The following is a 14,352-nucleotide window of genomic DNA, read 5'->3' on the forward strand; positions in this document are numbered from 1 at the left end:
CGCAACACAGCACAGGTCATTACGGGAAGAAGTGCAGAAGACCTAGCCACTATTGAAATATCACCCTAAAAATAGAATAAGAAAAGTTTCGATCCTTGACTGTCTTTTGTTCATGAGCCTGATGGCCTGTTACACGCTCACGTCAGCCATCGACAAGCTCATTCACAGCCTGTGTTTGGAAAGCTTCCCGTGCGGCAGAGGGAGCCGGGTGAGTGCAGTGATGCCTAACACAACATGTAGTTAAACATCTGAACCTACCTGGAGGAAACATATGCATGTGGTACATTAATTTAGCTGAAAAATGATATAATTACCGAAGATGACTGATCGATAAAAGTGTTCAGAGGAGTTTTATTTAGGAAAGCAACTCAGAAGTCAACATCTTGACTGATGATCTCCTGATGATCATAAATTTGGCAAGAAAAAGCTGCAACTAATTGTTTTATGTTTTATACATTAGCTCATTTTGAGGCGAGGCCAAACTGAAAATAAACATCAGTACAACCTGATGAAAAGCTCAACAGTGCATGTTATAATTACATTGTTAAATGTACTGTATTAATTGAGCTGTACATTCTGTATATACTGTAAGAACCACTATATAATATTTATTAATATATTTCTACTATTATTTAAATGAATTTTACTTTCATTTTTCTCCTGTTTCTTTTTTTTTTAGCTGATTCTGTGTGAATGTCCTGACAGCCGTCTGTCAGAACAAAACAATTTTCATTCTGAAACCTATGAACCATAACTTATTGTTTATTAGCCTAAACAAAGCTGATGCAGTCCTTGCATCTACAGCACAAGCCACCATTAAGAGGCTCTGAAGACTGGCATGATGATGTGAACCCAGACACACCGATAGAGGAGTCAGATACTCTCCATGACCTGATTCAATGTCCACTATCACCGTGGCATGAGGAGGCATCATGGAGTCCTCAGGCCTTAGTCTTGAGAGAACTGGCTGTGAAGGCACCCGAGAAACTGAATGCTGACTTTGTACGTGCATCCTTCACAACTCTACGGATCGTGAATAGAGGGGTGAGTCATATCAAATTCATGTCATGTCATGTCAAGTCATGTCAAATTGTCAAAATTGTCATTTTCAGCCATATACAGCTGGTGCAGTACACTGTGAAATGAGACAGCGTTCCTACAGGACCCTGGTGCTACACAAAATACAGAAATACAGGAGACAATCGGTGCCTTTAATACCTTCACTATCATCCATCACTTTATTTCCTTGTTATGGTACTGTGTGCCGCACAGACCAATTCTTTTTCATGTTTATTTATAATTTGTATATTTTTTGATATTTATTATTTGAATACATCATTCTTCCTTTTTGAATGTCTGGCTTTTGTCATTTAATATTCATCATCCAAATCATGGGTGAACAGTCAGACTTGCAAAAATGCACATATGAGCATGTACACATAATTTCATTACGCCACGGGAAAAATACCCATCATCAGATATTATTCCTTATCAGAAATTATTTATCACAAAGGAATCTCATTCGCCCAAATAAGGCTAGAAAATGTACTCAGCAGTAACGTCTCAACTGTCTGTCCTCTGCAATCAAACACCTGTTTAAAAAATGGTAGAAAGTTTGAATGGCTCTAACTAACTCAGGTTTCTGTATCCTGCATATTTCATATACTCATATACTAACTCAGGCTTCTATATCCTGCATACATCATGTCATTTGAGCCGTCGATCATCCGCGATTCTCACCACATGACAGTTTTACTGATGTTTAATGGTAGTTTTTTGGTGTCAGTGTCCTAAAGAACGGTCACTACTAGTTTTTAATTCAGCTGTCACTCAAAAAAATAATTGATACAGAAATAAAAATAAAAACTAATTGAAAATCAAACGTAAATGAAACATGAGAATAATTCAACAAAACCAAATTCAGACATTTAACTTTTATATGAACATTTATATGCACCGTCCAACATTTTCCCAGCAGTTAAAATGAAACGAATGAAAAAGCTTTCTGTCTGGTTGACTACTTGCTATTCTATGAGTTAGCTTTGCTAACTCTCCAGAACATAGGGACGGTTTGATCCTGAGCTCTAGTCACTGTCTGTGTGGAGTTTTGTTAAATTGCCCCTATGGTTAAATGTATGTGTTTTATAGTGTATTCCTGTCTTCATGGGATTGGTTCTGAATATACCAGGATCATAAAAATCATATGGAAGTTACTGAATTTAATTGAATAAATAAAAGAATGAATGAATGAATGAATGAATGAATGAATGAATGAATGAATGAATGAATGAATGAATTTTCCCCACTCCATTCTAGACAAGTAGCTAATTGATTGTTGTTTATTCAGGCGATGGGAGACCACAGTGGTAAAGGCCTGGAATTAGTACAGGTGTGTCATCTTCACTGTCATCGAACCAGAGCAACTGAGGAACCACTGCTCTTGCTTTCTTGTACAAGGGAGCAAATCTATGTGTTTGCATATTTTCTCCACGCTTCCTCCATACTCTGATTTACTCCCCCAGTCCAAAGACATGCAGACTAAATTGTTAGAAGTGTGTGAATGGGTGTGCTGTGATGGACTGGGACATGGGGGTAAATCCAGCCTCGTGCTCAAAGTCCCCTGGGACAAGCTCCAGGTTCCCTGCGACCATGTGTAAGATAAACGCTACAGAAAATGGATCGATGGATATTGATAATGGATATGTCTATGACTAAGGATGGAGTTATTTACAAGTTTTATGTTACAATTATATACAAGTTAGCCTTTTGTCTAAATTTTGAACCCCAATGGTGCATGATTATGGTATAGCTGTGAAGTAGCGAAGTATGCAGTGTGTGAAACTCCAATTACTGTACAGTCTACCTGCATGACCTACATCAAAAACTGACAATGTAGAACAATGGCTAGATTTCTCTTTCCACTCTGGGTATATTCTCTATGTTTAATGTGTAAAAGTATTTCTATATATCTGGAAAGCCAGCTCAGTTCTGGGGAATCCCCTGGACACAATACAGGAGGTGGGAGAAAGGAGGACGGTAGCTAAGCTATCATCCTTGCTGGAGAACGACTTGCAGTTATATGATACGGTTACATCTCTGAGCAGCTCCTTCAGTGACAGACTGTTACATCCTTAATGTCTGAAGGAGTGATACTGAAGGTCTTTTCTCCCTTCTGCTATTAGACTTTACAACCAGAGCTGCTCTCAGTGAACCAGTCGCCATAATACACACTGTTGATACTGATTTTTTTATGCTGGTTTTTATACTGTGTTATAACTGTGAAATAACCTGTCACCATAATACACACTGTTGTGTGTGATATTTTTTAAAATGTGCAATTACACTAATTAAAATTCTGAGCAATAACAACAATTTAAGATGTGCAATAACCTAGTGCAATTGTTTGTTTGTTTTTGTGAAATTATTATTGTAGTTATTTTATTTTTTCTTCTGTATGTATATATATTTCTTTATCTCTGCTTCATATTTGCACATTTTTCTTTTTTTCTTCCTGCTGTAACATGGAAATTTCCACAGTGTGGGACGAATAAAGGTTTATCTTATCTTATTTATACATAATTATCATAAACATAATTATTCGAGTACATCTTATGTAATTACAATATAAATGATATACATCCAATCATACAGTCGTCTAAGGTTTTTTTTTTTACCCAGACCTGATTTCACAGTAAGTGCATGTTGAACTGGATCGCCTGCGTTCCATAGGTTGGATTCAGTGTTATATTAAAAATGTTGAGATGCAAATCAAAGTTATAAAGTAACGTCAAGGGAAACTCCAAAGCTTACACACTCACAGGATACATGAGTGTGAAAGCACTGCTGATCCATTTATGTGTAACATTTTCCTCATTGCTGATTGCATTGCCGTGTCTGCAGGGTTTCCTATGCCATTAGATCTGATAATTCTCAAAGCCAGTTTTGTAGATATTATCAGGTAGTGTGCGTGTGTGTTTTTCCACAGGGTAAAATATATTAATAAATTTGGGTGTGTGGTTTACTGGTGCAGACATTTTATTAATTGATTTACCTCAATACACAATTTACACATTACTCTGAAATGGGAAATGAAAGCATTATTATTATTATTCATTTCTAATTGAAGGCTGTTTTGTTTATTTTAATTTGATTATATTCAGAGCAGAAGCTCTGAATTTCACTGCTGAGGCATTTTATCTTGCTATTTTTTGTGTTTCTAGGTCTCGGTCATTGATGAGGGATTGTTGATGTTCAATTGTCTGGAAGAGCTCATATTAACTGTTAATAACATCACTGAGGTTCCTGTAAAGAACCTTCCAAAGACACTTAAGGTAATGAACTCCTTCAATGGACCTAATATCGTTTTTTACTCCATAAACCTCAAAGTCTGGACACTAACCTTTGCTCACATTATTAGTCAGAAACCTGTATAAGGTTGCTTATGAAAAAAAATGACCTGAGCAGCTTTTGTGCCCTAAAAGTGACCCCTAAAGTACCTCACACTGGACATGTTTTAATGCTCCTCATATCTGATTACTTTCTATCAGCATTTTCATTGCTTATAGAAGCTACCTGTATTTCTGTAGGAAGCTTTCAGTGTTTTTTGCTAGTGTTTAGTTGTTTTTGTAGTTTTTTAAGGGAATGGTGTGATTAGGAACATGTGTGCATCTGTAACAAGGTCTACAGACATTTCCCTTTCTTGCCATGAGAGTTTGTCCTGATCCCAGTTTTCACATAATCTCTCACGCTTGCGTTATTTCCTAGTGGACGCTATAATAATTGTTCATGGACACTGTCTCATTGTGAAGCTTTGCCTCAGGCATGTGTTTGAGTAACTTTTCTTGTATTTGACATATCTATACTATTTTGTCCTTGCTATGTTTTTGTCTATTAATATGGTGACCTCTGCCAAACCTTTATTTTAATGAAAAATTCTGCACCTGGATCATCATTATTTAATGTCAGGCCATTAATGATAATAATCTTGATTAATAATCAGCAGAATTTGAACAGGTATTTCAGTCATTTTTTCAGTAATACCTCACTGTTGGTATGTTTCATGTAACTCTTTGGACAGATCTTAGAAGAACAGTATTCACTTTTTTTTATTTATTTTATTTGGCAATTTATTAAAATGCTTAAAACTATTTTTAAGGGTTATCAAAGTACCTTGTAATAATGTTGCTGAAACCTTGAATGAGAATCATATGTGATGTGAGTTATATTGAAATCATTGTTTTATTTGATCCCTTCAAAGGTTCTTGAACTTTATGGCAATCAGATTTCCAGTCTCAAGAGTCTGAGCACAGACTTTCCTCCACATCTCCTGCATTTAGGCCTTGGTAACAACCGCCTTGGCTCTCCTGAAGATCTCCAGTGCTTTACTGCCGATCGTTGGTAAGGGCTTGACCACGTAAATTGTTTCTACATCTCTGTATTACCAAAAACACGGTACATTTAATTTACATTGAACATTTACCTCACACATTTTGCACAGGTTGCACTATGCAGGATTTTGCATGAAGTCCTTACTCTGCAAAATTTTTCTGGTTTTATACAGTAAAACTGCAACCTGCAAAATGAAAAAAAAACTTTATCACTTGAATAGAGTAAAGATCACACTGCTGAAGATGTTCTTCATGTGTCTCTTAACCCCACTAGTGGGTGTCACCCAGATGAGGATGGGTTCTCTTTTGTGTCTTTTTACTTACATGGTTTCTTCCTCATGTCATCTCAGGGAGTTATAAAACACCGATATGTAGATATCACATTTACATAATTTACCTAATCAGATTTTCAGCAAGGTTTAGTAAGTGAACCATACTTGCTCATGAGTATTGCTTTCTGCTTCCCTTCATGTATTTTACAATGATTTAACCTCATTTGTTTTGTCATGGCCCCAAATGTAGGCCTCAGCTGATGTCTCTTGATCTGAGCTGGTCTGGATATACAGAACAATATGCTCTTGTGGATGTACTCTCACAACTGCCTCGCTTACGGAGTTTAGTTCTAGAGGGAAACCCTTTAACCCTAACCACCTCGTACCCGGGCTTTACACTGGACAGCTTACTTCACTTGCTCTACTTAGATGGAAATCAAGTAACACCAGATGACCGGCATCGCTTCAGTGGCCTTGCTAAACTCAGAGGTAATATTTTTCTATTTAGCCTGTAAGCAACTTGTGTGCCTGAAAAACTTTAAAATAATAATAATACATTTAAATATAAACTGTATATCCCTAACCATCAGTGGATCCTATGTGACCTAATGAGAAGATCACAGTCAAAACACTTGTAAAGCCTTAAAAAAATGTTCCAACATTATACTTTTAATTTATTTAGAGGAGCGTTGTATAAGAGAGGCTGTCTAATAAAATATAGAAAGATCCCTAGTCACCTGGATTATCACGTCAAGTCAAATCAAGAAGCTTTTATTGTCATTTCAACCAAATATAGCTGACACAGTACATAGTGAAATAAAATAACGTCTCTCCAGGACCCTGGTGCTACATAAAAAAACAGAGCTACATAAAACAACACAGAGATAAAGACTTAAAGAAAGTAGTCCTAGCCACATAAAGTGCATCATGTGCAACCTAGTGCAAACAGTGCAAGACAAAAGACAGACAATACAAAACAAAACACTGCAGGACAGATACACAAAATAGCTCAGAACAGTATAAATTCTGTATGTTATACAGTACCTTGTGCAAAAATAAGAGGATTGTAACAATTTTAATATGAGTGGTGCTGCAGACATGGATTTATATTGAATAATTATTTGTTTGAGTGTGTGTTTGACTTCAGTTCAGTTCAGTGTACACAGCTGTGTGTGTGTGTGTGTGTGTGTTTGTTGAGGAGCCTGGTGGCTGGCTTTAGGGAAGAAACTCTTACACAGTCTGGTTGTGAGAGCCCAAATCTTCAGTTTCTTTACTGTCCTCTGACCTCCCAAAAACATGCTGGTAGATGAACAGGTGACTCTAGATTCTTCTCAAATGAGTGTGTGAATGTGTGTGTTCATGGTGCTTTGTGGCATCCCATTCAAGGTGTAGTTCAGTTTGGAACAGGCTCTGGATCCTCTGTCACTGTGACCGGGAAAAAAGCAGTTACTGACATTAATACTGATGATGATGATAATGGAGACATATTTAACTTTTTGTATTGCAAGCCTCAATCTCTGAGGAAGCGGTGGTCACTGTGTGTGTTAAGAAGATGAAGGGTGTTCCTAACTCTGCTTTGCTGTTGGACAGCGGTGCAGTTGAGTTCCCCCTGGTCAGCTACAGCTACTCCGTCTCTTATGAATTTCTTGATGAAGCTCAGTTACAGAAAAGTGTAAGTAGACTTCACTTTCAATTTTATTCATAATTTCAGCCTGATGTTCAGATGCTGTTACACGCATAGTGTGGAATTAATACTAAAATAGCACATTTCTTTATTCAGACCTCAGGCGTAAGCGTTATAGATCTTATACAAATTATACATGCAGGGAGGAAGTTGAGTTAAACAGAAGTGTTTGCATGAGGTGTCATAGTGACTCAGGAGAGGAGCAGCATCTAAGCACTACAGTAATGACAGTATGTCAGGCTGAAATGGATAATTTGGGCTGTACCCTCCAAAAATTATGGAATGAGACGAATATAGTTAAAATACATAAATATGACAAAATGATTTAATAGACTGGATACTTTAAAGTATCCCCATACAAATATTATTGTATTAGTCTGTTTTTATTTATCATTTTTCAATTGTATTACATTTTGGCAGAAAAGTATTTACATTTATGGTATTTGGCAGACGCTCTTATCCAAGCGGCTACCTCATTCAGACATAAAAAAGCCAGTGTATTGACTTTTCAGTCAGCATTTTCTATCCCAATTTTTTTTCCTAGCATAAAGACATACGCTTGTGTTTAGGTGAAAGGGTTCAGACACTACTGGAAAAACTCGCAAATATTTGTACACAAAAAAGTCTAATCTTGCAGCCTAAGTGCCATTAACTACATGAAGAAATGTATACAATCTTCAGATGATAAAATGCTTAATAAAAATGACTTATTGATTTAAGAAGCTGCTTCATCCCTCTCTGAAGACGTGGAAATTTCCCTAAGTAAATATTGATGCAAATCAATAAAGCTGTGACTCTAAATACTGCCCTGGGACATGGAATCTATTCAACTGGTATTCTACAAGATAATTATGGCAATCAGGAACATCTGATCCATATGTCTTTGGATCTAAATGAGATTTGAGTACAGTTTATACAGAGGGAAATACACTGCATGTTGAAAAATCCTGCTGATGAGTAACTGTGAAATTGAATTTCCACTGCAGATTGATGATGAGGGACAAACATTGGAAAATACCCCCAAGAGTCCACAAGAGAATGAGAGGGCAACACCAAGCCCATGTATGCCATCAGATCACCAAAATCATGGTAAACAACTGATATAAACAATTTAGTCTCTGTAGTTTAAAAAAGTTGATCATTTATATGCTATTTATTTAAAAGTTATTTATTTTATTTTTTTTATTCTCTCTCTAACATGAAATCATACGTATAAAAATATTTCCAATAAAATATAATCTGAACTTTGTAATATACAGCATTATTTGTTATTGCATTTATTTTTATTCTTTTCCCCAGAGGCCAGTTTGCTCCTGGTTTGTTGTGTTCATGTTCAGCATTGAATGTCTTTATCATGCCCCACTCCACAGCGGTGGTTAATATGCAGATCATATGAAAGTAGACACTCAGGACTTTGTAGTTTTACATAAATATTTCTGTTATTATTTATTTATTTATTTATGGTTATTTTTTCCCACACAGATGAACAGATTCTATATTTAAGTTAAATGATGACATCAAGCCCATTTCTACTCTCTGTGATGCCCCAAGTGCTTGGTCATAAGCATCTAAAAATTTTAAGCCGTTATCTTCAACCACTAAAATTCTGTGTAAAGTTATCTAGACAGAGGGAAAAACACACGTCTTACTCTGAAAGCCACCTGACTCATTTTATATCATACTTGTGGCAAGATTCATTTTTTATTGAAAATGTCCCATAAGTCGATTTCTCCTGCTGTTGTAATGAATTGTTAGTCTACGGGTAATAAGGCTTAATAATGTTTATTGGAGAATAGGACAATGGCTGCAGCACATATTGAAGCAATCAAGACTATACCTATATCACTCTCTATATCTCAACTTAATAATCAATAATGTTTTGTTGTATGGTTTAGTTTTGCTGTTGAGAAAGCTTTCAGCCCGCACTCCCATCTCCCGACTGATCATCATAATAGAGCGACTGTTTTTCTTGAGGGATGGTCACACATCGAGTCTTAGTTCATCTTTTCCTCACTGTCTGACTCTATCAGCCTTCAGCATTCCTCTTGCTGTGAACTGGACATCAATGCAAGAATGGACTGAAGTAATCGACTTTAACTATGCAGGCACACACCGCGTCAGAGACCTGGCAGCTCTCAAACACTTTATTCTCCGAGGCCTTTGGCTCACTGTGGAAGAACAGAAGGTTTGACCTAGAAAATGTGCTTTATTTAATGGGTACCCACCATAGGGCCTTTATAACACATTCATAAGCATTGAATATATACTTAATAAAGAAATGATAAAGGATTTATGAAAAGTTTGACTGACGTGACAGACATTTTGTGTAGTAATGACTTTTGTCTTTAGACATTTCTATTTACTTAGCTCACATGTTGCCTTCTTTACATATGTTTATATTTAAATATTTTTAGGTGTTTAGTGATACTAGTGTTACTTTGCTGGTTGGTGTAATTACTAAGAGAAGTCAGAGTTTGTGCACAGCTCTGACATTGCAGCATGATGTTTCTAGCACAGTTACCAATCAGCTATTTGAGCACAACACCGGTGTTCTGTGAGAGAGGTGAGAAATCAAATGAATAAATTGCTGCTTTGTTAATCTCTTAAAGTACAGATGAAGTGAGGTCAAATCCCAAGGGCACTACTATCAGTAGGTTGTCGAATTAAAACGTCGAAACCATTAAAGTGAAAAGACCAGTTTGACCAATATATTGGTAAATATTTTGATAAAGTTTAAACCACAAATGTCATCATTATTAACCTCTTTATCATGGTATGAGTCAGGGTCAGGATGTAGCCTGTCTAGGAACATGCATGAGAATACATCCTGAATGGGACGCTAGTTCAACTCAGGGCACCATGTACACACAAACACATTCACACATTTGCTATATGAGGAGCAAATCTGCATACTTTGTGGAAGGAAACTGGAGAACACAGACGGTGAGACCCAGGGAGAACAAGCTCAGAAACACCACACAGTCAGCATCCCAGGCTTAGGATGAAGCTCAAGACCCTGTAGCTTTGAGGCAGCAAGGTGACCTACTGTACCATTGTACCACAAAAAAACTCAACTTAAACAATTCAATTCTACTTGATTGGGGATTTGTGATAGATCCGTAAAGCAGGTTTTGAATCATATGAAATGTGAAATGACTCTGAGGGCAGTCTATGCAAATGATTCCTCTACTGTCATTTCCTGTCAGTCATGTTTATAAAGCACATGGACTCACATAACCACAACCTTCTGAGAACATACTGCACTAACTAACTACAAACATGACTGCTGTTCCCACACCCTTCCAGTGTCTATCTGGATGCCAACTACTACACTTTTTCATGGCCAAAACTCTCACCTATGCTTTATTTAAAAATAAATGTAATGTTTGATTGTATGAAATTCCAGCGTGGGTACCCATAAATAAAGTTGCACCAAAATCAACAAGCACATATTTTGGAATATGTTCACAATCTAAATGATGTGTATTTTGTATGTGATTCTTATATTTATATTATTGACAAATCAGTAATATGCAAGCTAGACCTTTATAATGTATGATAGATATCAGATGAATTACAATCCAACTGAATAAATGCAATTCAACTGAAATTTCACTTTTAATGATGTATATAGGTTATGTCCTGGCCTGCACCTGATGCTGGAAGCACTGAAATCAAAACATCAGCAAACAAGAAAGAAAAAGAGGTATAGTGGCCTTTTGTATATGGTAGCTTTTAACAGTAGATCATTGACCTTTTTCCTCACAGTATCATTAGTGCTTTGTCTTGGTCTTGGTGGTAATACATCCTGGGGATATCACACACACACACACACACATTTGCACAATCACAACTGAGATTAGCCAACCCACCTATACCACTACTTGCTGTACCATGCTGCTCCTGTTCCAGTTTAATACTCTCAAAATTAATAGTCTCAAAATTAGCCATCTTTTTTTTTTTTTTTAACTTGGTGAATTCTTTCTCCTGGTGATTCTCAATAATCATACTTATGAAAAAAATAATGCTTCCAGAGAATGCACCATTTTCTAATTTGGTATGTTCATCATTGGTAGGCCGCAATACCAGGAACAAAATCAAAATATAAGAAGAAAAAAAAGGAGCCAGAGCTCAAGCTGATACATGAACAACCGATCAAGCGAACCCTGGGTTCAGTACATGTAAAGCTGAACCATCTATTGGTAGGAAAGGATGAAATTAAGGAGGAGTGTGACTTGGGGGTACAGCACTTAGGTCAAGCCATCAGCCCTGCAGTCACCCAGGAAAAGGTATGTCATTAACTTCCCAAACTATTAAACGTACAGAAGAGCATGTCTACTTCCCTTTGTTCTTAACAAAATGGATCTTTGGACCTTTGGATCTTATGGAGTATTCCTGTTTGCTTGGTTCTTGGTAGTCTTGGTAATCTTATTAATTTGATGGAGTACTTATTTATTACAAATTTTGTCCATTAACCAGAAGTTCCACTTCATTTAAAAGGAGCATGCACTTGTGTGGTAGGCAGAGAAATATTTAATAGCTTGAAGTATAGTTTTAATGACACTTCTTAATGCTTAGAAGGAGCACTAGCCATTACTGTAGAAGAGCAGGCAGCTGGCATGGGTCGAATGCAACAGTGCAATAAAGTACAGAGCTCAAAGCTTTCTAATACAGATGTATTGCATACTGAGAAAGACCCTGATGTACTATTAGTGACGGTATCTTATTTTCTCGAGGCCCACATCAGTGAGAACCACATCAGTGCTGGTAATTCAGCTGTATGAGCAATCTGAGTCAAATCAGGGTGCAATGATATTACTGAAGCTGCTAGTGCAGATGAGGAAATGTTTGCTGTTGTGTTATTTTTTGATTATTGGAGCTGGGCAAATTCCCATGAATATACAAAAACTAATGTCCAATTTACCTTTTCTTTCATAATGATGTTGTCTTCCACAGGAGAAAATGAAGAAGCCTAAAGAAGAAAACAAGGAAGACAAGATATTCAAGCCAACATCTTTAAAAGGTGATAAATATATGATACTGAAATAATTGTGCATTTCAATTCTAGCGTAATTTTTAAGTTATTTTTAGTGTACTTTTAAGTCATACATTTTGGCTCACAGTGCACCCAATTTTTGTTCCTTGGAAAGATTTTCTGACCTAAATACTAGGGGAAACCCCTCCTAATGTATTGTGTAAATGGAGGATTTTTTTTTTTAAGATATCTGATCTTGAGCGTTACACAACTACCAGTACAATTTATTTATTACCCTAAACGTCAGACTTCGCTCAGTCAGTAAATGTCAGTGGATAACTGTCAGGACCAATGACTGTATGTATGTGTGTACAGCACTGCGCCACTCATTCCCATTGTGCTTGTGGTGGGTGTGGTCAGAAGGAGAATGGCCATCTTGGGAAACAAAAAACAAAAAACTGGAGCCAAAGCATGCATAGCCAGATGGGCAGTGTGTCCACCTCTCACCCACCTGAGTAGTGATGGTCATAGCACATGCACGTACACAAAAAAATCCCCTAAAGAGAACATTTTAAAGAGCAATTTTGAACACATTTATTAAGTCAAGGTAACTACAGCACTCTTAATCTCTTTCTCTAAGGTCATACAGTCAATAAATAATCATAAAATGTGCTAGTGTTAACTGTATTACTTCGTGCCATCAGTTTTTGTTCAGTTGCTTTGGTTTGATAGTTAAAATATCAGGACCTAGCTCAGACATCCAAATGCACAACATAGTGGACAAACTGGAGTGAAACCCGCTGAGGGTCAGGTAGCAAAGTTTTCTGCAAGTACAAGGTATGGCTTTGCTACAGAACTGTGCACAGCTTTAGGATGTTACATGTCCATGAGGCTCGATTTGTCAAGACCTGAACCCAGAAATCACCTCAACAACCACGCCCTTTTATTTGCTAACAAATAACTCTTATTTCACATATTTGTTTTAAAGAAAACTACTAATTTATAACTTTGCCAGGACACTATTCCCGAAATTAATTCCTAGATATTTGTTTAGCTCCGTCTCCATTCACTAACATGGGAAAGGGCGGGGTTACAAGTTGTACTGCAGCCAGTCGCTAGAGGGCGTCAGAGACATTTTGACTGTTTTACTTTTGCCTGCTTTGATGTCCACTCATACAGTCTCTGGTCAGGACCGACACAATGAAAAAATAATTGGAGAAATGAAGAATTCTGGAAATTAATAATTTTAAAGATATATTTATGTAATAAATTGAGACACAACAAGCTTCTAAAAAAGAAGAAAAGCAGGAAAAGAAGAAAAACATGCAAATGTGAAGCAGAAAATTAAAGAAATCTATATAAATACAGAAGAAAAATAAAATAACAATAATAATAATTTCACAAAAACAAACAATTGCACTAGGTTATTGCACATCTTATATCTGTATATAGATATATATAGATATATATCTGTATATAGATTTGGATGCTCGTTTGATTTTGAAGAAATTGTGTCTTTTTTTTTTCATAGGAAAACAAAAAGAATGCAATGGGATTGTGTGTGACGTCTCGGCTGAAGAAAACAACTCTCCGGAGATGGATCCTCTGACTGTGGAGTTCAGCATTCGGTTGGACAGATGGACCCCGGATTCACAAGCATATCACTTAAACACAACAAAACAGGCTCTGCCCTGAGAAGGCCTCATATTCTTCAGCTCTTTTCTGAATTTCTTAGAACCAAATGTATGCACTAGCCCATTTGTGGAGCTGTACTATACACTAAAATCATTTTTAAAACAAGTTTCCAGACACAGAGTCAGATACAGGATGAACACGGCCTGGATTCTCTGGGTTTGTCTTATCAACGGTGCATTTCTTCCTCAAAACCAGTGTTCCTGGGATAATAAAGTAAATAACTATTAAAGAAAAGTGGTTACTGAAGATCATAAATAAATGAATGAAATTTCAGATAGAAAAGTTTATTTTCACATCACTGTTTTGTAGCAGAGAGAGTGTGGTCATCTGAGACATTAA

At 36.7% G+C, this 14,352-nt stretch overlaps 1 protein-coding gene across 1 annotated transcript; it reads left to right on the forward strand.

The window, feature by feature from the left end:
• Window positions 1-19: 19 nt before the first annotated feature.
• On the forward strand, window positions 20-14,316 carry LOC131343581 (leucine-rich repeat-containing protein 43-like). Its single transcript, XM_058375376.1, has 12 exons — window positions 20-208; window positions 805-1,044; window positions 4,221-4,331; window positions 5,258-5,397; window positions 5,910-6,148; window positions 7,168-7,331; window positions 8,330-8,432; window positions 9,374-9,528; window positions 10,978-11,049; window positions 11,420-11,632; window positions 12,300-12,366; window positions 13,850-14,316. Exons 1-12 carry the CDS (start codon window positions 113-115, stop codon window positions 14,011-14,013), a joined length of 1,764 nt encoding a protein of 587 aa, XP_058231359.1. The 5' UTR covers window positions 20-112; the 3' UTR covers window positions 14,014-14,316.
• The last annotated feature ends 36 nt before the right edge of the window (window positions 14,317-14,352 follow it).

Source organism: Hemibagrus wyckioides, linkage group LG22 (assembly GCF_019097595.1).
Source record: "Hemibagrus wyckioides isolate EC202008001 linkage group LG22, SWU_Hwy_1.0, whole genome shotgun sequence".
NCBI classification, from domain to species: domain Eukaryota; kingdom Metazoa; phylum Chordata; class Actinopteri; order Siluriformes; family Bagridae; genus Hemibagrus; species Hemibagrus wyckioides.

Excerpts from the sequence above, each read along its gene's own strand:
- LOC131343581 (XM_058375376.1), top strand. The coding sequence starts at position 113 with ATGAGCCTGATGGCCTGTTACACGCTCACGTCAGCCATCGACAAGCTC. Across the intron at positions 9,529-10,977 it reads TCACTGTGGAAGAACAGAAG|GTTATGTCCTGGCCTGCACC; the intron begins GTTTGACCTAGA and ends TGATGTATATAG. Across the intron at positions 11,050-11,419 it reads CAAACAAGAAAGAAAAAGAG|GCCGCAATACCAGGAACAAA; the intron begins GTATAGTGGCCT and ends CATCATTGGTAG.